The sequence below is a fragment of the Onychostruthus taczanowskii genome, unplaced genomic scaffold (assembly GCF_017590055.1).
Source record: "Onychostruthus taczanowskii isolate IOZ18803 unplaced genomic scaffold, ASM1759005v1 scaffold30, whole genome shotgun sequence".
NCBI classification, from domain to species: Eukaryota; Metazoa; Chordata; class Aves; order Passeriformes; family Passeridae; genus Onychostruthus; species Onychostruthus taczanowskii.
The window spans coordinates 3,240,435-3,265,539 of record NW_024500350.1 but is presented as its reverse complement, the minus strand read 5'-3'; the positions used below and the strand labels follow the sequence as shown (position 1 = coordinate 3,265,539).

The 25,105-nt window shown below is 42.0% G+C and overlaps 2 protein-coding genes across 17 annotated transcripts in view; one reads left to right on the top strand and one right to left on the bottom strand.

The window, feature by feature from the left end:
• Window positions 1-1,285: 1,285 nt before the first annotated feature.
• On the bottom strand, window positions 1,286-15,167 carry UTP18 (UTP18 small subunit processome component). Of its 3 annotated transcripts, none has more exons than XM_041409175.1 (14): window positions 14,846-15,167; window positions 14,630-14,757; window positions 14,432-14,527; window positions 13,557-13,636; window positions 13,243-13,328; window positions 12,538-12,663; window positions 11,493-11,667; window positions 11,069-11,169; window positions 10,218-10,308; window positions 9,777-9,900; window positions 8,587-8,761; window positions 7,720-7,862; window positions 7,066-7,125; window positions 1,286-2,149 (listed from the first exon to the last, which is right to left on the bottom strand). In XM_041409175.1, exons 1-13 carry the CDS (start codon window positions 15,149-15,151, stop codon window positions 7,101-7,103), a joined length of 1,656 nt encoding a protein of 551 aa, XP_041265109.1. In that variant the 5' UTR covers window positions 15,152-15,167; the 3' UTR covers window positions 1,286-2,149; window positions 7,066-7,100. The 3 variants fall into 3 exon arrangements, 2 of the variants coding, with proteins under 2 accessions (XP_041265109.1, XP_041265108.1); XR_005953015.1 differs by lacking the exon at window positions 1,286-2,149 and adding an exon at window positions 2,195-4,919 and having other exon boundaries at window positions 5,010-7,125; XM_041409174.1 differs by lacking the exon at window positions 1,286-2,149 and adding an exon at window positions 4,960-6,453.
• Window positions 15,168-15,388: 221 nt separating this feature from the next.
• MBTD1 (mbt domain containing 1) overlaps window positions 15,389-25,105 on the top strand; it is a 35,534-nt gene continuing 25,817 nt past the window's right edge. For 5 of the 14 annotated variants that reach the window (XR_005953022.1, XM_041409265.1, XM_041409261.1 and 2 more), the window contains exons 1-3: window positions 15,389-17,683; window positions 23,274-23,475; window positions 24,609-24,748. Coding sequence is in view for 13 of the 14 variants with exons in the window: in XM_041409265.1 (XP_041265199.1) it covers window positions 23,322-23,475; window positions 24,609-24,748 (294 nt within the window). In the remaining variant the exon portion in view is untranslated. Of the gene's footprint in view, window positions 17,684-22,624; window positions 23,476-24,222; window positions 24,749-25,105 lie in introns of those variants that run through there. The other 9 variants (XM_041409267.1, XM_041409266.1, XM_041409264.1 and 6 more) reach the window with 7 other exon arrangements.

Below are 25,105 nucleotides of genomic sequence, written 5' to 3'. Positions count from 1 at the left end.
AATACTAACTTATGGCAATGCATTAAAGTGGCATTACAAAGCCCAGAGCCCATTTCAGATGCTCATGCTGCCAAGTTCAATCCATGTGTAAGATATAAACATGATAGTTCATTAACAGAAGTGAAATATTTGATGTAAGAAATTGTTTTGCTGGGTCTAATTTAGTCTTGAATGTGAACAGCAGTGTTTGTATTATTCTGAAGTTCTGTTGGAGCTGTCCCAGTGGTGTGTAATTCTAGTCTGGGATTTGCTATTCCCCCTCAAGGAGCAGCATAAATAGCATGGAAGAGTGGCCTTTTGCTACCAAGCTACCCTTTGAGGGTTTTCTAGTCTCAGTCCTTCATTTACAGTAGTGTTTGGTAGGTTTCAAAAGGTCTTCTCTAATTTCTCTCTTTCTTCTCTTCTTGCTTTTTCTTTCCTTGTCTTTTATCATTTCCTGAGTCCATTCTACCATACAATATTGTATCATTTTCTCTTTACTTTTTCCTCTCCTAGTTTCACATTTATTCCACAATTTTAACATTACCCCAAGGGGGCTGTCCTGGGATATCTGGCAAAATGCTCCCTCTTTTTCCAGTACCTTCAGTACCTCTGTTTTCCTGCTGGTTTATACCAGCTCCTGGGTTTTTGCTTTGGCATTTACCCATTTAATCCTAGCAGGTGTTCCCTCACTCGCCTCGACCACACTTGTTCAGACCTTGGTCCCTTCTTGTCAAGGATTCCTCTAATAAAAAGTCCCTTCTACCAGTACCACCTCCCACCTATGATTTACTAAAAAAATCCCCCCTAAGTATTATTGCATCCTGCCCCTGACCTTTTATATACAGAAAATCCTCCTTCACTGGCTTCATTCCTTCAGTGCCGCTCCCCTCGCGGGAAGACGGAACCGAGGTTAGAAGAACTCCACAATCGCCTCGTGACCAGGGCACGTGTCACACACACACCACTCACACCCTTACACATCTACACCCGTTCTTACCCCACCTAACCAAGCGGTACTTACAGCCTCCTTTTCTCACCCGGGTCTTCGTGCACGAGTTGTTACAGGTGAACTTTCTGCAGTCTACTCCGAGAGCTCAAAATTCTTTGCTCATAATTTACCTTAAAGATTTCCTCCTCCCTGAAAGATTCCCCAGTCACTCAGGGCCACCTGAGCCAAAAGCCTCCAAGGTGGGGCGTCTCCCTGAGATCAGGAGTCTCCCTCAGTGGATTTGGAAATTTCCTGGCCAATGCACCAAATCTTTTATAAATGAGACGCTTGACTAGGCTAATATTCAAGCAGCAATCAATTTATTAATTAATATGGTAAAGTATGAGCAATACAGTGCTGGGTACAGTGAGGGAAGTTTTCCCTCCAACTGCACACTGACAGTTGGGGTTTACAGATATTTATAGGAGTACTCATAAGCTTTCTCAGCAGTTTCTGTTCCCAATTTTTATGTCACAATTCTGTACACTATTGTGATTCATACACTTTTTCTCAGGATGTATGCCAGAAAGGAGTATCCCCAGATGGTGGGGTCCAGCTTCCGAAAGAAGAAAGATGTCTCCCAGCTGGTGAGGTCCAGATTCCAGATGCGGGTCCACCTTTTAATTGCAAGGACTATAAATTTCTTAAGAGTGATGTCCAGCTTCCCTTGGTCAAAACTATCAATCCTTGAGTTGATGTTCATCTTCCTTTCTCAAGCTGCTTTTCACTGTTTTGTTAAGGTGTCAAGATAAGCATGTTTCCTTTTTATATATCCTAAAGCTATAGTTTCAAAGATCCTTACTACAAGCAATATTCTAAAATCATAATTCAAAAGGTTATTATTGCAAAACTCTTTAAGGCTTAGCTACAAGCAGAAGTTCCTGTCAAACAGCAACATCCTTAAAGCTTTAATTGAAATGCTCCTAAATCAACTTAAGACTTATAAAGGTTAATTGCAAACAAAGGATACGTTCAAAGGCCTTCTTCCATGCTTTACTTCCTCAGTTATTTATTAGATTTTGTCTTGATAACTGTCCCGTGGTCAGTTTCCACACATATCACAATCAGAGATACATACGTTGCGTGTATGTACCTGACACAAAACACAGCTTGGTATTCCACACGGCTCCTGCCAGGAGAGGGATGTGTGCCACTGCTGCCAGTGCCACAAGGCCACTGCTGTGGGGAGAGAGATTGCTGTGGTGGGAGAGACAGAGACAGAGACAGAGACAGAGACAGAGACAGGGACAGTCACATCATCTGCCTCGTGCTGGCGCTGCTGCCACCACGGGAAAGCCACGCTGCCAACCCCAAGCGGTGCCACCCCGGCAGCACCATCCTCGCGCAGGAGAGAGATAAAAGCAGCTCAGAGAAGCAAGCACAGGGTCCTTCCTTATTTCCTTTGCCATGAATCCTTAGGTGTTGAACCCACGCCCCGAGCCAGCCGAACCGTGACCCTGCCCGCCGGCGGCAGAGACAGGGCACGGCCCCTCCTGACGCGTGCCCCGATCGCCTCCCGCGACCTGCCCAATGCCAATTATATTATGATATTATATTACATTAAAGAATGCTACACTAAAGCTATACTAAAAAGAATAGAGAAAAGATACAGACAGAAGGCTAGGAAAGGCATGAATAATAAAAACCCGTGACAGACCAGAGAGTCTGGCAAAGTTAGACTGGGATTGGTCATTAAGTAAAAACAATTCACACGGAACCAATCAAAGATGCACCTGTTGGTAAACGATCTCCAGACCACATTGGAAAGCAATCAGATAATTATTGTTTACATTTCTTTTCTGAGGCTTCTCAGCTTCTCAGAAGAAATCCTGGTGAAGGGATTTTTCGTAAAATATCAGTGACAGAAAAGCAGAGAAATAATTCATTAAAAGAACTGGAGCTTAGCAGTGCTGAGGAACAAAAAGCCATGCTGGAAGAAAAAAGCCATGCTAGGAACAAAAAGAAATAAACACAGAAATTTTAAATAGGTCAGAAGCTTAAGCACTTTTAACACTTTGCAAACTGATAAAGAGCTGACGTTTTCAGAACAAGAGTACTGCAAAGTGTGTACTTTACAGTAATTCACCTTTCCAAATAAATATCTCCAGACACTAGTTTCAGCTTCTTGCCTATCATCCAACCTTTACGACCTTCTAAGTACAGGAAAGTGTCATTGCTCAAAACCCACTACAGAATTCAACTGGTACCTTGCGGTTTCCTTTATTTCTCAGAGCAAGTCTTCCCTATTTTATATTTGATGGGGTAATAAGCTGTGTCTTCCAGAAGATAAATATGCAGCAGCAAGAATTAAGTTATTTAGTACAAAGCTTAAACTTTTCTGCAGTGCAGTTACTCAGCAAAGCTTAAAATTTGCAACTTGCATCACACATTTTGCAAGAAATAAATGTTTAACTGTTGTATTGCGCTGTTTATTAGTAGGTTAATAGTTTGATTTGTAATGTGGGCGTTTTCATTATGTTGTTTCCTTTTTGTTCCCGCCTTTTCCTAGAACTTTCGTCACTTTCTTGTTGTTAGTTTCTAGTTTCTATTTCCCCAAACTTTGTCAGTTTACTGAAACTGTTCTCCTCCCTTGGAATTTCTATTGGTTGATACATTGTGGCTCCTGCCTGGTTTTTTGCTCCCAATTCTCCTGATTTGTTAAAGATTGTACCCTCCCCTGAGACCTGCCCCCAGATATAAACTTCTGTCTGCCCCCCTGTTCCTGTTCCTCCCAGGATGAAGAGGGGAACTTTTACCATCAAATAAAGTTACCCTGGGACCCGTGTGCTGCTCTGTGTTTTATGATGTGCCAATGGCACCTGGGACTCAACGCAGCTCAAGGGGGAATCTGCTGCCCCTCCTCCACGTCTGTCATCAGCTGGCCGGGAGGGCAGCATTTAAACTTTTCTTTCTTTCTTTCTTTCTATTTCTCTGGAAGTGGCCACTATTTGAAGCCATTTCCAGTGATACAAGAGCAAACAAAACCTTGGTTTTATGACACTTTTTCCATTTACTCCCCTGCTTCATCCAATTTTGACCTCTTACAACCAAAGGTCAGCAAGATGAGCTGGAAAAAACAGCAGGTATTCCTTGTGTTCAGCTAAGATAAACAAGTCCAGGACCCAGTAATTCCCAAATTCTAACCCCAGACCTGCCAATGACTTGCTGTATGGCTTTGAATTACTGGATTTGGGCATTTTGCTTTCAAATGGGTACACTGGAGAAGCGCATACTGTGCAAAAAGTGGAACAGCCTCAGGAGCATTAAAATCCTTCACAGCCCCTTCAGTGAGATTCGGTAACAGTTTTTTAATTTACCTTTTCAGAAATCTTTAATTTGAAATTATTTACTAATTTTATGGATGAAGTCACACCACTTAAACTTTACTTAATTATAACATACAGAGATGATGAGAAAAGAGAATTACTTGCTAACCACAACCAAACCCTCTCCCATCAGCAGAGCTGTCTCAGGACAAACTGGTCAGTACCATTCAACACCCGAGTGTGTTCCATAAGTGATGCTGTGCTGCCCTCTAGTGAAGTCAGAAACCACTTCCAGCACCTGGATTTCTGAAATTCAGGTCTCAGTCCTGAAAGGGTTAAAAGGATTGTATCTAGGCATACTTGGGCAAGAGTAAAATACATTTTAACCAATATAGAAGCTAGCAAAAATTAGTGACAAGAGATACAGGATGAAACTTGGCAAGAAGCAGGGAACGGAACTTGCAAAAATAAAGGACAGTTTGCTAGAACCAGCGAGAAAACCCCTGAAACAGCTAATGAGAGATTGCTCATGGCTAGGGGAGAAAGGTGAAAAGGGCATGGGGATGAAGACATCCAGCCTGCACCAGGGGAAGACGTGGAGCCTTCCTGGCAACCAGCGGGGTGCACTGCGCCCGTGCTTCACGCGTGCTAACGATGAGTTCTAAGAGTTTGCATTACCACACCTTTTCTAAGGAAAACTATGAATATGCATAAAGACCCGCGCTTCACGCGTGCTAACGATGAGTCCTAAGAAAGAGTTTGCATTACCACACCTTTTCTAAGGAAAACTATGAATATGCATAAAGTATGACCATACATTGAAATCTGCTGTGCACCTGTGTGCGTGGTTATACACACAGGAGGAGATCTCCCCGTGCACCCAGCACACCGAATAAAGAAAATACTCGCTTCTCAACTTTGTACCCCAGACATGTCTCTTGGCCCTGGTTTGAGGCCATTCAGTCCCAGAGAGAGTTCTGTTTATAACAGAAGAATCCTACAGCAGCATCTTAATCAGTGCATCTTATGTTTTAATTTTACTCTTCCATCCTAGGGTCTTCAGTTTAGGTTGAGATTAAACACTGTACTCAATTTAACACCTCCAGAGCACACTCTGCTTTTTCCAAGACTTGTGAATTCAAGTTCTCATCTTACAAAGAATCACTGGCAAAAACACTTCAAAGACCTAATATATCTGAACATAGGCTATTTTATTTTTTAAAATAGCATGACAAGAATAGGCTCCTGTAGTCAAAATCTTTAACGTGGTTACACAATTAATTTTTCTCATGCTCAGAGTACATCTTCTGGGATGCCACTTTCACTGAAGTGCTAATGACTTCAGTGCTGGTTACTGGAGCACCTTGACTGGTGCTGTCTCTTCCCAAAAAATTCCATTGTGGGAAGAGGTCAGACATGAGTCACAATTTATTCTCAAATCAGGGTTTTACTGTAGCAGGTCCCTAATCAACCTTTTTTTCTCAAAAATTTAAGCAGAACAAGGTAGCCACTTCAGGAAGAGAGGAGAAGGATTTGGCAGTCCCAGCTTGGGGACCCTAATAGTATTACAATTTCACCACTGATTTAAAAATCATGTGATACTCAGGATTCTTCACTTTCACATAAAGGTAAGACTGGGGTTTTCCTTAAGAATTAAACCCATGTTAGGTGCAGTTGTCTCTGTGACACAGGAGGCAGGAAAGCATAATCAGGGTGGGTTTTTTTCACCTCTTGGTTTAGGGCACCTTGAAGCTACAGCTGGGAAGTTGGGCTGAGCTGCAACACCAACATCAGCAGGGTCTCAGGGGACTGGGCTCCTCCAGGCAGCAAAATGCTGTTTCCAGCCCAGCCTCAAGTGAAGCAGGCTGATGGAAAAGCTCCTGCTAAATGCATGGAGCAGAGGTCAGTTTGCACAAAATTTCGGTTTCAGCACTGAAATATTGCACATAATTATAATAATTAAGACATTCAAGCACTTCTGGAAGACACAAGCTTGAGTGTCAAGCAATAAAATTGTACTTGTGAGCTTACACAAAGCACTGGAATAAGTTGAAACAAGTGGCCTGGAAACTTCCAGGTGCATTTATTTAAAACAAACAAATTTAAAAATACATATATTCTATTAGTATGTTGTAGCTTCCATATAAAATAAAAAAATAATAATAATTGAAAAAAAAAAGCTTTGATTTTGTCAGCATTGTTTTATCTGCAGGTTACCTGGGGAAAGACCAGTAGAGATAATTTTGTTAGTATTTTCCAAACACTGAGCCATCACAAAATTCTATGCAAGCTTAACATGCTGCAGTCAGAGCTGCTTCCAGTCTACACAACTTCAGCCTCCCCTCCTTAACACAGTTTTTGTCAATCTAATGTACTATTGTCAAGGCCGCAAGATTTCCCAGTTTCCCAAGAAGACATTTAAGTGCACAATAAAATTGTATCTGCAAACAAACTAAGCTTCAAACTTCAGTAATTCCTGTAATGGGAATTTGAAATGATGCAGACTTCTGTGGGCTCACAACACTCCAGAACAGGATCAAGCCAAGTCCCTGCCAGCCTGCAGCTGTTTATCAACACTGCTGAGTTTGACTCAAATATAACCAGCTCAGTCTGGCTGACAGCAGTTTTTGTTGAACTATCAACTTGCTGCATTATCAGAAAAGCTGAGAGTGACAAGGCCAGTCCTACTCCAGCCCACGAGTGACCCAGGCAGGACAGATCACACAGGACTAAGAAATTCTTCCTGCCATCTTTAAAGTAGTGGAGGCAAAGTGAAAATTTTGAGGCTCCTCGAGCCAACACTGTAAACAGTTCTAGTGCTGTTTTCACCTCAGTTACTGGTTCATTTTCTCCTGTATCTTCTTTCAGAAGAATGAATAATGTTTCAGCCTAAAGAAAAAAAAATTGAGAGATTTAAAACTTCTCAGTAATCTGTTGAGGGGACAACACAAAGAAACAAAAGCTCTTCAGCAGTGTCACTGAGTATCCTTAGCTAATCTGAAACATAGATGTAGTAAAAGACAGCAAACATCCACCTGCTAGAATAACTTAACTGCCATTATAATATGCAGTTTAATTTCAAATAAAGGACAAAGCACAAGATTTATTCATATTTAGGAATATTTTTATAAATTTTCCCTGTGTGTCTTGATAAATCATTAAAATTTCATATTTTAATTAAGTAGTTTTTCAAGCGCCATGTGAGTTAAAAAAAAAATATTCCTGCTTAAAGTTAGCCCTGCTCCTCACTCCTGACCATACCAGCAGGGGAGAAAAATCAAAAAGTATGGGAACAGGTTGTATTGCATAATCAGACAAAGAACAAGGGTTGACTTCCAGCAGGGAAAGCCAACTCCACACTCCAGCAATTCATCAGGTGTAATTCAGATCAGGAGGAATCACTTTATCACTTACAGTCATCTGCCCCATCTTACAGAACATAAACATCTTCTCTGGGATTCATGGACCTAACTTAGTACCTACCTAAATAACAAAGCTTTGCCTTTGTTATTTGCTACAGAGAAATATCCACTTCTGGGAGAGAAGTCCATAGATTGAGTAAGATAAATCTGTTTTTTTCTGAAGACTGGGAAGTTGGAGAATACAGTGTATGAAGGAAGGTGCACCTGTTGAGAAACAGGTCAGAATTTAAAGTTGGCAAGAAAGCACTAAAAATAAAATTAAACCACAAATCTACAACTGAAGCTCAATGTTAAGTTCAAATGTTCAGTTATATTCCCACCCTACATGACTCTACATATAGAACTCTATTGGAGAAAATGAGCAGGGAACACATCATGGAACCAATTATTGCAATTCTCAGGCCTACAAATCCTCAGATTAATTCAACAGTTTCACTGTTGGCCGGAATTCTGATAAGGCTGGCAAAAAAAACAAAAAACAACCCATAGTAAGACGTTTACAGTTACCAGCTGCTGAAAACTCACAATTGTTGCTGAGCTGTATTTACAGCACTGAAATTGAATCACAGATTGGTGAGGTTAGAAGGGACCTCAGAGTTTTCATCCAATTCCAACCCACTGCCATAAGCTGGGACACCTTCCACTAGACCAGGCTGCTCCAAGCCCTGTCCAACCTGGCCTCAAACACTTCCAGACATTTTAGAGGGCATTTTAAAAAGGTAAAGAATAAATGTTATTTTCAGAGCAACTTTACTAAAGAAAATAAAATTATACTCTTGTAAATGCAGAATGTCTTGGCCATATCCTGATCTGGTTGGTCCAGCACCTTTTGCAGTATCTTATCTGCTTCATATCAGTTTTATTATGTCACCAGCAGTATTTTGAGCAAGATATAAAAGAAATATTGCAATAAAAAAACTGAACATACCAATCTGACAGCCTCATCAGTGTCTCGGGAAGCCACTGCCAAAATCTCTGTGGTGGGATTAAAGGTCACACAGGTGGCAGAAGTAACAAGGTTCATTATGGCCTTAACTGGTTTAGGATGTTTTTCTTTGAGGCAGGCATCAGTAGTGTATAAATTTACAACTCCAGAAGATGAACTAAAGAACAAAATGAACAAAGATGATACTGAAAAGTAACATTCCAGTATACAACTGTCTCGTTATCTATAGCCACTACTCACCTGAAAATGTAATTTCCAATTATTTACTGGAGTCTACAATAATATTTTGTTTGGAGCTTGATTTTCCCTTGGAGTTTATAACAGTATCTAGTGGAGGAGTTTAGGTTTTTGCTGGACTGGATTTTCTTTTTTCTTATATAATAAGAGACTCAACTGTGGAGAGCCTTGATGAGCCCATCTCTTACCAGGATGAATTCAAAGCAAGGAGAGCTTGGTATCAAAAAATTCTGAAATAACTTCAAAGTTTTTTATTGTTTTGTTCTTGTTGTTGTTTGGGGGGTTTTTTGGGTTGTTTTTTTTTGGGGATTGGTTTTTTGTTTGTTGTTGTTGTTTTTGGGGTTTTTTTTAAAAACTGTAGCATAAGCTCACTTTAAAATCCTCTTCTATAGTGAGCTAGGAAAATATATATTGTACTCCTCTATTTGCTGTTCTCATTTAAAAGAATCCAGACACTGGCTAAAACTGCATCTCAGTAAATTTGGAGAAACAGTTTCAGCTTGTGGCTTTGAGTTGAGGACCCTTTTGAAAGGCTAACATGCTGTCTTGCAGAAGCCAAATTTAGACTACTGGGAAGAGAACTAGAAAAGGGAGAAGACCCTGAATTAACATTGCTGTTACAGAATTTGTGATTTTAGTCAGCATAATTTCAAAATTAACTGCTGAACTCATATGTGGCAATAGTAATACCACTATCACTCCTATTGTTTTAGGTGTACTATGGTATTTTATACTTACAAAGAGAAAAGTAAATTATTACCATAAAATAGAGAATATTAATTTATTAAGATAAAATAGGGAATATTAATCTATTCTTGCCTACTCTTCACTTATTAGAACCAAACCATGTTCCTACACTCCCACCAGCCACCCACAGGTCCACTGAAAAGCTTCAAAATGATAGCAGAGGAAGCTGTCAAAGTTCAGTCACTTACCCACATGCCACATACTGGTTATTTTTTGAAACAGCAATGCACTTTCCTTCCAAAGCACCTTCATCTTCAAATTTATGTAGACTCTTTCTGCTCCTCACATCCCAAATGAAAACTTCACCTTCCTCTGGTTGCAGAATGAAAGACATTAGAGAAAACACACATACAAGTCACTTTGCTAGTCCATTTTGCTAAAAAAAAAATAATTAGATGACAACTAGAAGCTAATTTACAACTATCAAATATAGGTATTTTAAAAGAACCCCAACAATTAAAGGCATACTAAAATAGTTAATTCCATTCTTTAATGATTGATCACTTTGTTGTATTTTTAGGAGAGATACTAGCATAAATTTTTTAAATTATTTTTCTAAAACTATAAGTGACTTCTAAGAACTCATGCAATTTAAATGGAATTATTACTAGAGCTGCTGCAATACTCACTTGAATAGCTGTATATTTTACTGCTGTCTGGGGTGAAAGCAGAGGCAGTGCACCTTCCATTCACCTTCATAGTGCTGATCAGCTCTTTTGTCTGCAGGATGAAGAACAAAGCCGACAGAGATTCCATCAAAAATCTACACAAAAGTTGCTTCCTGTCCCATAAAAAACTTAAGTTATCTACCCCAACATTCAGAGAACAGCACCAACATTGTCAGTGCCTGCAGAGCAGAGCACAAGCTCCTGACTCTTAACTGCAGCTGGATCAACAAACACTTGTTTGCTCTCTCACTGAAGGGCCTGAGTTGTACAAAACTGAACTGTCTCATTTAGAAGCATTTTTCCCTGTGAAAGTTTAATACAAATCCACCTGGCATCATAAGGCATTTTAAAATTCAGCTGAAAGATGGCTGTATGCATTATGAATCAGTGTGGGCATGATTCATGAACAGAGCACAGCAGCAGGCACTAGCATGACTCCCAAAAAAGCAGTCCTATATTTCTTCCACCCCCAGGTGCCTGTTCCCATGCTGTTTCCACTCCTCCTGCCAGCACAGTGCTTGTGCAAGCAGCTGAAATACAGCACTGACACACGACTTCTTCAAGCTGAAAACGCCGTGGAACTGCCCTGAGCTCCAGCAGCCCCATGGAGCTGGGGAACAAAGTCTCAGTGCTCAAAATAATTCCCTAAAGCTGCAGTGGGTTGATTCCACAGCACATTTTTGAGGGCTGTCACAGTACGTGTCATACCTCGGCTTCAGCTGAAAGTTAGATTGCCTTGCAGATGAGAAAAAAAGCAGAATCAAAAGGGAAAGGCACCAAGGAAGCAAAGCTACACCATGCAGAGCAAGTACCTTCATGGACAGCAAGTGAAGGTAACCTGAAGTTCCAATTAGCAGCATAAATGATCCATCTGGAGAGAGTTCGAAGTTCCTGAGGAATTTTTCCTCCACACCTTTAAAAAGAGATTTGAAACTTGAAATTGGTGCAATTTATTCTTCGGCCTCAATATTTAGAGGTAGGATGAATATGACTAAAACCTGACTCCAGCTCTTCATTTCTGCAATTTGCTGCCACAGAGAAGCTGAACTCAACCTTATCATGTGTGATAATTAATATCCCAGACAACTAACACTAAAGGTACTTTATTTCCTTGAAGACAAGTTAAAAATACAACCTCCAACAACCCACTGCACTTTGTTTTAAAGGAAATTCATGTGCCATCTCTATTTGGGACAGCTTCAACTGTGGCCACACACTCAGAGCTGCAAAACATACCTCGTACTTTTGGGATAGGGATGATATTCCCAGCCATCATGTCATACACAAAGAACATGCTGTGGTGAGTGCCAGTGGCTATAACTTGTTCTCCATCCACACTGAAACGAGCCTTATAAATTGGAAAACTGTCTAAATAGATGCTCTGTATTTTCGGGTTCCTTATACCGTCCACCTTCAAAAAAGAAAGTAACAAACCATGTTGTCATATTGAGGAATGTATCAAACACTTTTACAGAGAAAAATCATACCAAGTTCTCAGCTGAGACTTAAGTAGGAAGAGGCACACCACTGTGAAGCCTTAAATTCTTTCTCTCTCCTACAAATGATGTGGTTCTTAGCTCCTCACCTCATGTAACAGGCACTCCCTGCCTTTCTCATAGCCCTCACACCTCTTGCCCTGCCTCATCTCGTCCGTGCTTTATTCAAATAATCACTCTGCTGTGCTTTTTCTGAATGGAAACATCTGCTCTGATTTGGGTTTTCTTGCAGCTCTGTGAGAGTATCACATTCCACTTGTCTGACCATTTCAGAGACACTAGGCCATGCCAAGAATTCCTAAATAAAAGTAGGATCTTTAGTTTTCAGAGGAGCCTGGCAGTGTCTCGGGATGAACACTTTCTTCCTGCAGCATAGCTTCTCCATCCCCAACATGTCTGCACAGCAATTTTACAGTCCCAAAGCAAAGTGGGCTGCTCCCCCCACTACAGGCTCTCCAAACAACTCAGGAACAAAAAATCTCCTTAGTACTTGTCACTCGCAAACCTTCAAACCAAACGTTTTTAAACACAAATCTTCAGCTAAAAACTCTGAGACAAAGAGTTTGCCAGTACTCTGCACGTGCTTGGTGTGAAGTCACAGGTGGAAACTCCTTTCAAGATGCCTTTAACCAAGGAATTTCCATTGTAACCGCATTGTGTAACCACTGACAGTGTGCAGAGGAAGAGAGAAAACAAAGTCCACCATTCCAGGCTATTTCATGTACACTCAAAAAAAAGGTTCTATGTCAGTGACCATCAGCAGAGTAGAAGCTGAAGCTCTTCACCTGGAAGAGGGACACGGAGCGATCATGGCCAGCTGTCATCACCACTTGAGCTGAAGGATGGAACTGCACTGTCACCAGCTTTCCATTGGCAAAACGTTCCTGGTTTGCAGGAAGGCAGGTGCTCACCTACAACACAGATCAGACAGTTAAAAAAAAAACAAACCCAACAGTCACTTATGCTGAATAAAAAGCCATTTATTCTTTACACTACAAGACCTCAAGCCCTGTGATGAAGTTCTGGGCAGCGTGATGTGAGCAGAGCACACACAGCCTGTCCAGGGAGCTGCTGCAGTACAAACACAGGCTGAACTCACCAGCCTTTCTATCTGCACTGAAACTGAGTGTAAAACCAGCTGCATTCTGACTCATCTGATATAGCTGTAGGAGACAGTGTGAGAAATACTCATTTCAGGCTGTCTTTTAAAGATCATTTCAGTCACTTCAAAGTTGTGGGAGAATTCCATCCTCCATCTGCAGAAATTAAAATCCTACTACAAGATGCTATTTAGAGTGCAGAAAATTCTTATGTCAAACAATACACCTCAGTTTATTGTTTCATGCTTTCATGTGAACTGCTCAATTTGCTTATCCTCTAAAGCTTCTAGTTGCAGAAACAAATTCACGGAATCACTAATTTTATACACAACGAGAGTCAAAGTGTGCACTTAAGCCCAACTGAAGTGGAAAGACAAGATTTGTCTTTACCTTCAAAATCCCTCTTGGCAGAGACTCTGAGCTTGTTATGAAATTGCCAGTCCTGCGTAGCAGATCATCATCTTCATCACTGTCACCTCATTAAACCAAAGCACGTGGAATCAGCCAATTGCACAAGCACCCACAGCAAAATCAACACATTCCTCACTGAAATGAATTAAATTAAAGCACACTGAAGGAACAAAGCTGACATAGCCAGCATTCTATCACACTACTGAAACTGAGAAGGCATCAAAAGTAATTATCTTCTAGCAAGAACAGGGAATCACAAAAACACTTATCAATATAGCACAGGGGATATTTACTATCACTCAAAGTCCTTTTGGATTTCTTCCTGTTTTCCAAATCAGCCCAAGCAGGAACTCCTCCCATGGCTTGCTGAAACCTTATATAAAAAAAGAGGAAAGAGAAAAAAACATAACTTTTGTGAGACAGCAATTTCTTTCTATGAGTTAAGTAGTTAGAAGCAGCACAGTCAGAATTTTGCAGGATTACTTGTACTTAGAACACAATGCAAGTTTTTTAATTTATATTTAAAAAAAATTGAAGATTTTACTATTTCTTATATAATTCCCTAGAAGATAAATTTCTTGTATATTTCTTGTATATCTCCCTAGAAGACAAATGATCAATGACACTTTGATACAAGTATTAAACAAGTTAGTCCAGTGCTAATGCACATTTTATTTACTATTCTTAGTATCATTTGTTATTTATAAACACTGCAAATACTGCAAGAAGCCCTGACTTTAAAGAGACCACATGAAAACAGCAGATAAAGAGAAAAGTGACTTTGAATGTCACATAAATATATTTTAGCTTAAAAAATTGTTGGATTGGAAAGGGAGATCACCCAGTCCAACTCCATGCTGGAGCAGGGTCACACGGAGCAGGTGACATGCCAACACGTCCAGGTGGGTTTGGAATGTCTCCAGAGGGAGACTCCACAGCCTCCCTGGGCAGCTGATCCAGAGCTCTGGTAACCTCCACGGAAAGAAACTCTTCTTCAGGTTGAGATGGAACTTTTTGTGTTTCAAATTATGGTCACCGCCCCTTGTCCTGTTCTAGGTGCCACTGAAAAGAGTCTGGCAACATCCTTCTGGCACCCACCTCAGAGAGCAACAATCATGAGATCAATATAATCAATACAGTCAGCCACAAAAACATCAGTGAAACTCACTGTTCCTCAAGTCTTTTCTTTAGTTTTTTCTTGGTGAGCGTTGTCTCGGCATCACTTTTCATGAAATCTTTCCTGTACTTATGGGTCATATCAACACTAGAGGGTAAAAACAAACAAAACAAACATCGTTCAAAGCAAGGCCACTTATAAGCACTCCCACGTGTAACACATAATTCCCATCACCTAACCTGAACTTACTTTTCCTCAGCTTCATCATCCTCATCTACCCAGGCCGGCTTTTTGAGCGGTAAGTCACGTTTGGCTTCATTTTCCACCCCCGAATCGCTGGACTCTTCCTGGAGACCCTTCCCCTCTGCAGCGGCAACCTGAAAACAACCAAACGGACCGTGTGACCGGGGACGCGGCCGGGGCCCGGGGGACGCCGCTCTCGGCTCAGGCCTGGATGTGCCGTACCCGTCGAGGCCCGGCCAGGCGCCGCAGCAGCTCGTCCTCCTCCGCGTTGAGGCTGTCGCCGAACACCAGCTCCTCCAGCTCCCGCTCGGCTCCCGACACGCGGCCCAGCGCCTTCAGGTGGCGGGCGCGCCGCGCTGCCTCAGAGGCCGCCGCCTGATTCCCCACGGCCAGGAGCCGCTTCGCCGTTCGCTTGGGTTTCGTCATTTTACCCGCTCTGGGCACTTTAGGCGCTTTCTTCGCCGCCTTCATTCCGGCTGCTTTCCCCGCTTTTGACGCTCCCTGCTCCCGCCCCGCCATGTCGCGCATGGCGCGCCAGACCCGGAACCGGAACACGTGCACCCCGGTCACGTGAGCCCTGCCTGGACCCGCCCCCCGTCTGCGATAGGCTCATGACACCGCCCCGCCCCCGCCCCCGGCTGCTATCCGTGGTCACGTGACTCCTCTCTTCTCTTCCCTTTGCCCCCAGCTCCCCGCCCATCCCCAGTTCCACGTGACGCGGCCCAGCTGGGCCGCTCCATTGCGAGCCCCCCGGGGGGGATCACCGACCCGGGAGGCAACACTCGTCCCCCACCGGCTGCTCATCGGCCCCTCACCGGGACACCCCGTGCGCACCGCCACTCGCTGGCGGCCACGGCTGCTCCTACGCCCCGCGGTCCCTGCCTTGGCGCGGAGTGCCCACCCCCGGTAACAAATGATTTCGCCCGGGGGGGAGGGGGAGGCGTATGGCAGTGGGGCCGCTCCGCGCAGCCCGATCCCGGCGGGGGCGTGTCCGCGCCTGCGCAGCCGCGCGCTCGTGTTGTTGATGTCCCGGCGGCCGCCGTCGGTCGTGCTCGGTTCCCGGCGCTCGGAGCGGCTGCACCGCCCGGCCCATCCCCGCCCCGCCGCTCCCCGCCCCGACCGCGGGCACCCGCAGCGCCCGAGTCCCTGGGGCGAGCGCGCAGAGGCAGCTAAGCGGCTCCTGCCCATGAGGGCCTGATGGAAAACACAAAGGAGCTGGTGAGTACCGGAGCCCGCGGGCGGTGCAGCCCCGCGGCAGCCCCAGCCCCTGGTGGGGGGAGCGGCGCGGGCCGAGTGTGGGGCGGGAGCGGAGCGATCCCCGGTGCCCGTGCGGGGGGAGGCGGCCTCGCAGCGTGAGGGGGAAGGTCGGGACAGCCGCGGCTGCTGCGGGGGCGGCCCCGCGGGGTGCGGGTGCTGTGCCCGGCCCGGGCGGGGGCTGCGGGGGCTGCGGGGGGCTCTGCCGGAGCCGCGGGGGCTGTGCCCCTTTGTCGGCTTTTGCCCTTCGCCCCTCTTTCCTCTTTCCTCGGAGAAAAGTTTCAGCTCCTCGCTCGGATCCGTTTCTCCCCCTGCTCCGCTGTAGTGCCGGGCTTCAGCAACTTCCTCCAGCAGCTCCAGCCTTTAAAGTTCAGTTTTCCAGCGTGCTGGAGAGTTTTTTTCTTTATTATCAGTGCTTCAAAAATTTTGGATTTTTTGCGGCCACTTCCCCCCCCTCCCCGCTCCGTGCGATTTTTATGACTTCTGATGTTGTGACTTTGTTCTTTTTGTGAGGAGTAGTAAACTCGTGAAACCAGTTTCACTTTCAGGTTGTTGCTGGAAATGTTTGAAAGTGTAGCAATTTCTGCCCGGTGTGGCTTTGAAAATCAAAAGTCCTGCTACAAAGCATATGCTGATTATAGTAAAAAATTCTGTGTGTGAAAAAGCAATTTATTTTAAAATGTGGCTGGCAACTGTTGCGATTTTTCAAATCTAAACCTAGTCAAAACTGAAAGCTGCAGGGCAATCTCTTGTATTTTAAATTAAAATTATTTTGCAGGCTTGAGGACCTGCATTTACCTATTTATTGTATTCAACACTTTAATTTTGACTTAAAAGAAATGGACTATGGCTATGAGAGTCTAACCTGGAGCCTTCAATGAGAACTAAAATAATATATTCCCTTAAGAAGGCAATAAAACTTGGCAGGTTAATTGTCTTAACTCATTTCTTCGGCCTAGGCATCGATTTGAGGAAGTGAGTAATGTAGGCTGTAGGAAACTGTGCAGAGGGATCTTGTTTCCCAGGAACACTTTAGGTGTTGTTCCTGAGAACATGTGGGCTTGTGCACATGCAGAAAGATTGCAAACTGGAAGTAAGAATTCTCTTCGTTGTTCCCTAAAGAGCAAGGTGCCTCTGGCAGCAGTGGTAACATGCAGAGAAGTTCCCTCTCATTGGCTTTCATTTCTCTTACCTTCTAAAATTTGATTTAATTTTGCAAGGCTTTTCATACCTTCTGCAAAGCACTACTGCATTCCTTCATTTCTCAGGTAAGTTGGTACCCTCTGGGGGTGTGGGGTCCTTTGCTGAACCTGGCTCTGAGCACGTGGAATGAATTTAGGTGTTGGAAGACTTTTGTTTGGGGACGGTGGTGGTTTTGGGGTTCTTTGCATTTAAATTTATTTTATTTGGGGTTTTGTTTGTTAATTTTAATGGTAGCACGGTGTTTAAAGTGAAATATTTGCCTCTTCCTTTGCCTCACTCCTGTAAGGGCCTTATAGAAATGTAATAGAGTTTGTAACAGATTTTTAGTTTTATCAAAACTCAGATATTTCACAGATTAATCATCGCACCCCCCTCCAAAACTTCCTGCTAATGTGATATATTTTTTTATGAAAGAGTCTCCCCTCTTGTGTGAAACCCCCTGGGGAAGAGGCTATGGACAAAACCATTGGCAAACAGCAGAAACTGGCTTCAGACAAAATGCTGTCATACATAGCAAATGAAGAGACAGGAAAAAACATTTCTGTAATTTTCCAGCAGAGATTTTACTTATAATAAGAGTGGAAGGCACATTTCCAGATAGAGGTGAGTTGCTTATATAAAAAAAGTAAGTGTGGTTGGTTCTGATTTCCAAGAATCCCAAGATGTTTAGTTTTGGGGGTCTTTGTTTGTTTGTTTTTAATGAAAGCTGAAAGTGTGTTTTCTTTAAATTGGTATCATGTTTGAATTTTCTTTTTTGGTCATGTTGTGAGGCACAATTAGGCTTCAGTTCCACAGGAACAAGCTACTATTCTACTGTAAATTATTTTGTCCAACTTGCATTCAAAGAGTTGTAATAAATTAGTTCTGTTGTAGTGTTTCCTTAACATCCAGAGCTGAAACTAAGTTTGTAGCATAAAACATCCATGAACTATTGGAAACAAAACCTGTGCATCAGGTTTAATTTTAACTTGGAAATACCCTTGGATCCATTCAGGATATGTGATTAAAGTAAATCTGTCTTATGACAGACCCCTGGCTTGAAGGTTGTGGTGACCTCATTGTTGACCTTGGCCTCAGATCCCATCTGTCCCTAGTTCTGTCCTGTTTGGGAGGGCTGCAGCTGAATATAGGAAGTGATGCCTCTGTTGAAGTGCTGGTGTACCTTTGCTGGGCTACAGCTCCTGTACTCCAAGCTCCAAATTGCTTCCATTCTTAGTTCAAGCCCCAGATTGAATTCAAAAGTAACAACAACCATTTGGAGTGGTTTGAAACCTTTCTGTGGCTGTTTTGGATCTTCCTCCTGAGGCCAGCTGCGCTTACCTGGTGGTAATAGTTTTGGTTACATAATAATGGGGTGTTTTTCTTGCAAGTTCTTACCTTCAAAACTCTTTTGCATAAATTTTGGCAATGCTGGAGCATAGTCTTCATTAAGACTCTAAAGCCATTTCCTAAGTAAGTGTTTGATGTCTAAATAACATGAAATGGTATCTGGTTTTCAAGACTCTAAAGCCATTTCCTAAGTGTTTGATGTCTAAATAACATGAAATGGTATCTGGTTTTGCCATGGATTGCTCACGCTTTGTGCTCACTTTTTTGTGTTGTAAGAGTAGTTACTAAAGTCAAAGAATGTATGCTATAATGTGTTGACCAAATTCAATGTGTGTGTATATGTATGTATACAAAAATGTATGTTTAGAGTGAGAAACTGGTTATTTTCTTCCTTGTTTGGAGTTGCCTTCCTGCTCTCAGGGAAACCAGTTTCCCTAACTGTGTTCTTTTTCATACCTTTTACCTTATGTAATGCTTAATTAAGAGAATTTCTTAAAAATGCTCTGTGGTCAAGTATTCACAGGGAGGAGGGGAAGAACAGGAAAATGGGAAGTTGGGCAGAAAAAGAAAGCAGTTCTTAAGAGTTCCTTTCTCCACCCATCGCTTCAATAAAGAAAAGTATGCAAGAAACCCCCTGAGCAAAAATAGTACAGGGTAATTTACTAGTGCTGCTCATGATACATTTTGCAGTGCTCTGACTAAAAACCTCTGTTGAGGAACCAGTAATCTTATTAGGAAAATAAACCTTAGCCAGAATGCCTGAAAGTTTGTCTTGTTCTTTTGTTTGTGCATTGCTTTGGCTTAATGTACCAATAGACTCTATTAGCAGAGTAGTTACTCAAGCTGCTGCTCTTTTGGCATTAACCAGCTGCAAGGTTCTGTTTAATAGCAAGCCAGGCTCCTGCTCCAAGCAATTTCTGTGGATAGACAGGAGCCTGGTCCTTGTTTTGTTAGAAGTTGAATACTGTTTATATTGTGTTTTGAGGAAAAGACAATCTCCTCAGCATGATTTTTAGTGCTAAGTTCAGCTCTGAAGAGTAGGAAGCTGGTTTTGTATTGATTTAAGGGTTGTTTTTTTGGGGTTTTTTTGTGCACCTCTTTTTGAATCCAAGGACCTGCAGCTGCTGTGGGGAGATGCTGCTTTGGACATACAAGGTCTTGCTGTTGTCTGTGAAGCCTAAAAGGACTCGTCAAGAATTGCTTGTCCTTCACATGCCTAGAAATGACTTCCAACATTGCTTGTTCTGTTACCTCATCAGGGATGAGATGAGGCTCTTTGATCTGTCATTTCCTGGGCTCTCCTTTTGCCTTTTCTGAAGATAGGAGGGATAACAATAAAGGGAGAGAGAATGTGCATAAGGTAGATGGTTCCAGTTTCCTGGTATCTCTGATGAGGCTCACCATAGTGTATTACAGGACCAGTACTTCAGGAACTGTTGATGAGATGGTTGAGAGCTTCTGGAAAAAGATTGAGGCCCTAGAAAATCAGAAAGGGGTAAATTTTGTACTTAATTTTCAAAAGAAAAAGGTGGAACCAATTAGCAAGGACTCAGCAGAAATTGCCAACTGCTGCTGTACCAAAGCTGCTGCTTTATCTTGGTTATAATTCTGTTTGAGGTATACATTGTCCTTCTTGTAAGGATGTGTCTTTGACCTTTGAATTCAAGCAGTGCTCCTACTTTTTTCACTTCCAGATGCTAGAGCTCCTTTTCTTCATCTGAATTCTACAGGAAGGGTTTTCAAAGCTTCCTCATGTTCACTTTGTTCCTACAAATGCTGTGTTTCAGCATGGGTTAAAAAGAACCTCTGTGGTGTTTATTATCAAAATAGAAGTGTTTTGATCTGCTCTAACAAAATTTCAGCATAGGTATTTGTATATCATCTTCCCTAACTTTCACCTACTTTTGTGTACGAAGTATTTTGTTGGTTTTTTTCCTGCAAACTCTGCCGTTTTGAAATCTCACAAAACATTTTGAGTCATTTCCCCAATTGCAATCCCGGTAACTACAAATGAACATTAAGAATGTCCTGCGTAAATTATCTGGCAAAAGCTGAGATACAAATGTTTTCTAAAAACTACAGTATTATTTTTTAAAATAAGCAAACTGCTGATTTGAATTGCAGATTTGATATTCAATAATTTTGAATTGGAGCAGTTTGGCTGAATATTAAGTAAATGGAAAGGTGATACATGAGGTTTGTTTTGACAGTGTAGTTAAACTGAAAAACTTGATGATTGCTACTTTTGAAGTTGTATAAAACTGAAGAATGATTTTTCCTAATTGAGCGCCCAACTTTCCATTTACAAAGAGAAGCTGTTTTCCTTCCCATCTGTGGATATTTTGGCAAACAGCTTAACAGTAATATTGAGGTTCTAAGTGGAAGTGATACAAAAGAGCCAGGTGTACTGTTGTGGTAGTCCTCCTAACCTTGCCCTGTACTTCTGGTCCTTCACCTTGCTCCCAGTTCTTCCACCTTCCCTGGCAGTGGGAGCAGAGCTGGCATGGGGAATTGGAGGGACTGGGAATGGGCTGCACTTCAATTCCTTCTGACTGGCATCAGCATTTCAGACCACTGAGCAAAGTTACCACCCTATAGGGCCAGAGTTCTCCAGTCTGGAGTGGGAAGGGGATATCCTAAGACAGGCTTGTACTGCAGCCTCCATAAGAGAGCTGAGGCCATAGAATCACACCTTGGTGTGGGATGAGGCCCTAATCTCTTAGTGAAATCAGACCAGCTGTCTTAAAGAGGATAAGGGCATGAGGAGGGAGATCCTTCCCTAGGCTTTGAAACACCACAAGTATCTGTCCATAAAACCTTCTAAGCATCATAGTGCTCTGGGAGTACTGCTGGGAATGGTTCATACGGAATCACAGTTTATATCTTAGCAGAGACTGTGGTCAAGAGAACTTAAATACCGAGATGTTAAGGAGTTCCTAAAATCTTAAGGAAGATGAAGTTTTCATCATCTGCTCTGGAAATTTCTGGCAGTGTTGGCAGGACACTGTATCCATGGTGACGTTGTGCTCATCTTCTGCCTTAAGCTGCACACATGTGCACACACAAGCAAGTCACTGTCATGCATGTTGGTGGCAGATGGGACAGGTGACACTGCTGCCAGCACGGGTCAGAGTCAGCCTTTGTCTGCCATGGCTCAGTGTTTCCTCTAAAAATCCCATAGGCTGGTTTCAGTGCCTTGAGGAAGTTGTCAGGTTATGCCCTATCCTAAATTTGATTTGGTTTAATAATTTTTTTTTTTTGGCTGGGGTGTATATTCATAATTAACATTACACTGACTTGGTTGTTTTGTTTCAGAACTACTGTAAGTGTGTTTAAAGTGTTTGCCTTATTGCATAACCTTTTGTGCTTACTGGGTTTTTTTGCTAAGACTGGGTCAGTGTGGAAATCAGTTTTCCCTTGTGGCTATTAGGAAATTCTTCCATAATAGGATTAATTTAGATCTCCAAGTAAAATATATTATAATAAAGGCATAGCATGGCAGAAAAAGGCTTGAAGGAAATGTAACAACAAAGATGTTCAGGCATATCCTCTAGGAAAGGGGTTTGGGGAATTGTGACGAAATCTTGAAGCTATGAATCCAAATGCAATTTAAGAAGGAAAATCCCAATCACATTACTTTTCTGTCTACACTGACTTTTAAATAAAATTAGGTCTTGGAAAAGGAAGTTGAGCCAAAAGCTTTTTAAATTTTTCTTATTTTCTTGTCTGTACTTCACTTCTCTAACTTGTGCTTTTACTGTAGATTTTTTTTTTTTTTGGTCTTTGTTATTTCCTCTCAAACTCAGTAGATACTAAGATTATGGAAATAATACGAAATATAAAATTTTTTTAGCTTTATTTCCTCTCAAACTTAGTAGATACTAAGATTATGGAAATAATATGAAATATAAAATTTTTTTTAGCTTAATGACGGCATCACATAGGAGTAGCCTTGTTTCAAGGGAGCTGTGTAAGATATTAATAAGTGAAAATTGTCACTGTATCAAAATGCATGTGGTGGATGTGCCTCAGAAAAAGTACATCTGTTAATCTCTTGCTTCTTTGCTGTCTTTGCTGGAAATTGCTTAACTGTCATGCCTTCTACAAAATTGTGTGGTTTTATCCTACTTCAGATTTTTTGATTATAGAAAAACTATTATGTAACAAGTTTTTTGTGTATGACAGTGGCAAATTAGTCACCTTTCTCTCTTTCAGAATTTGTACAGACCCTATTGCCATAGTAACTGAGCTCTTCATAATGGTTAATGTATTAATCCTCTGAGCAGCCCTGTGAGCTGGAGAGGTGTTCCTGCTTCACACAGGAGTCACGGACTCATGGGGGAGCTGAGTGATTTATGGATAACCCCACAAGCCAATAAGAGCAGAGAGCCTCTCATTCCTTTTGCTGTGGTATAAGGGCCCTCTTGATTGAACTGTCTTTTCTCTGCCCAGCTTTCTCAAATGAGTGAATTTTAGTGGAATTGGCTGCAGCCATCTGGAATGTGCTCATTTGCATATAAGATCAGTGTGGCTGTCAGTGTTCAGCTCATCAGACTTAATGAACTCTAAAGATACCAAGGAAAATAAATATATGGATGGCTCCTGTGTATTCTCAGTGGATCATGAGATACATTGTTTCTTTCTGTATATGACAACACCAAAAATTGGCCAATTTTGATTGTACCAATGCTCACGTAATTGGCAATACATGGCTCATGTCTGTGCTGATACAGCAGTGCCTTAGCATATCTGCTTTTGAAGACTGACCTGTGAAACTTCTTAAGCTTGACTTTGGAATTTTGCATTCAGAACATTCTGCTATTCTTTGGGGTTTTTTTGTTGTTTGGTTATTTTTAATTTTTAGACAGAACATAGTTCGCGAGTGGAAAGGAAACGTCGAGACTCGTTCGGGATGTTTGACGGTTATGATAGTTGTAGTGAGGACACCAGCAGCAGCTCCAGTTCAGATGAAAGTGAGGAGGAGGTTGCTCCTTTGCCGTCCAGTCTCCCAATTATCAAGAACAATGGGCAAGTTTATACTTATCCAGATGGCAAATCTGGCATGGGTAAGTATGTGCTGTGTGAGTGCAAGGATTTGGATATTGATGGATTTTAGCGTGAGCTGGGTTGTGACGGTCCCATCCCAAGTGTTGGTCCCAACTGAAAAGGGATCAAAGCAGCTAAAGGGTTGGGGTTGGTTGGTTTTGAGAAGGGGAATTTCTTGGGTTCTGTTAAACTGAAATAAGAGAGGGTTTGAATCCTGCTGACAGGGAAGAAATACTATGGGAACATCTGCCCTCCTGTCAAATGTTTTGTGTTCAAACATGCATGTGTGTGTTCTCATGTGCATTAGTTTTATTCTTTGAGGAGCTTTGAGGACAATGTCAGTGTGTCCTGTCTATGCCAGGGCATACCTTTTCTCTGCCCTTTGTTACACGTACAATGCATTTAAATATTTCTTCCTATACTAGGAAAATTTCATTACTGCTACTGTATAAACCTGTTAGTGTATATCTGTTCACTCCTCACTAGCTGAGAGGTGGAGGATCCAGGAAAATAAATTGAAAGGGAAGATTTCTTTTGTTATCAGAGAAAAATATTTTATATGAAATCCTAGAGCTCTCTCTGGGCAGAATTTGGGTGTTTTCTCACTAGCATTAGTTGGTCTCTGAGTCTTACTCATCATGGAATACACTGTGGGTGATGCTGTCAATCTCTGAAACGTGATTCTAGCCAGAAAAAAACACTAGTGTGCTGGGGTAATTGGGATATACTAATTTATGAATCAAACAGTAAATCTGGTTTTATTTCAGGTTGGAAGTATTCTGTGTTTAGAGGAAACCAAGATTGGCAAGCCCAGATTCAAAGCAGATGCTTCCTTGAGAGCAGTGAAACACCAAAAATCAGCTTCAGCTGATTTAGCTGGGTCATTCACTTGCACCGGAGATGAAATTGATAGGGAGCAGAAAGAGGCACTGTTTCACCAGTGAACTTGAGGTTCTTGCTGTTTCACTGATATTAGTAGTGGTATTTAAAATTTTTTTTCCTGTGCAATTTTCCTTGGGGTAAAGCCTTCAGAAACTGTTTGATGGTACCACCTCCAGGACCTTCATTCTGTCCTCTACGTTCTGATTTTTTTTTTTTTCAATTTTAACTACACTGTTAATATTTTGAGGGTTTTTTTCTTTCTTCTGATTAGCTACGTGTGAGATGTGTGGCATGGTTGGTGTCCGGGATGCTTTTTACTCTAAAACCAAGCGCTTCTGCAGTGTGTCGTGCTCCAGAAGCTATTCCTCCAACTCCAAGAAGGCCAGCATTCTGGCCAGGCTTCAGGTAGCGGTACAGACACCGTTTTCTTTACATCCTTTCTGTCGTCTGTGGTGGTGAAATTGGGTATTTGTACAGATGGGCTGCATGTTTTAAGATCAGTTTCGTGGGTTTGAGGGTTTTCTTAATAGGTATATGTCTGTTGACTTAAAATATTAATCAAGTAATCATCCAGGCAGGTTTGTAGTATTCAAGAAAAGATAGAAAAATGTCAAGAAATATCATTATACCCTGTCTCAGAGTCATTGCAACAAATGCCAAGAAATTGCATTCCTGTAAGTTACATTAAAAGTTCTTCCTTTTGACCTGCTTTTAAGAGATATCTTTTTTTCAGGTAAACAACTGTGGCTCTATAGTGCTGTTCAAGTT

Coding starts and splice junctions, on each gene's coding strand:
- UTP18 (XM_041409175.1), bottom strand. CDS start 15,151: ATGCGCGACATGGCGGGGCGGGAGCAGGGAGCGTCAAAAGCGGGGAAA. Junction 14,758..14,845: donor GCCTGGCCGGGCCTCGACGG/GTACGGCACATC, acceptor GGTTGTTTTCAG/GTTGCCGCTGCAGAGGGGAA. Junction 9,901..10,217: donor TAAAATATACAGCTATTCAA/GTGAGTATTGCA, acceptor TTCTGCAACCAG/AGGAAGGTGAAGTTTTCATT.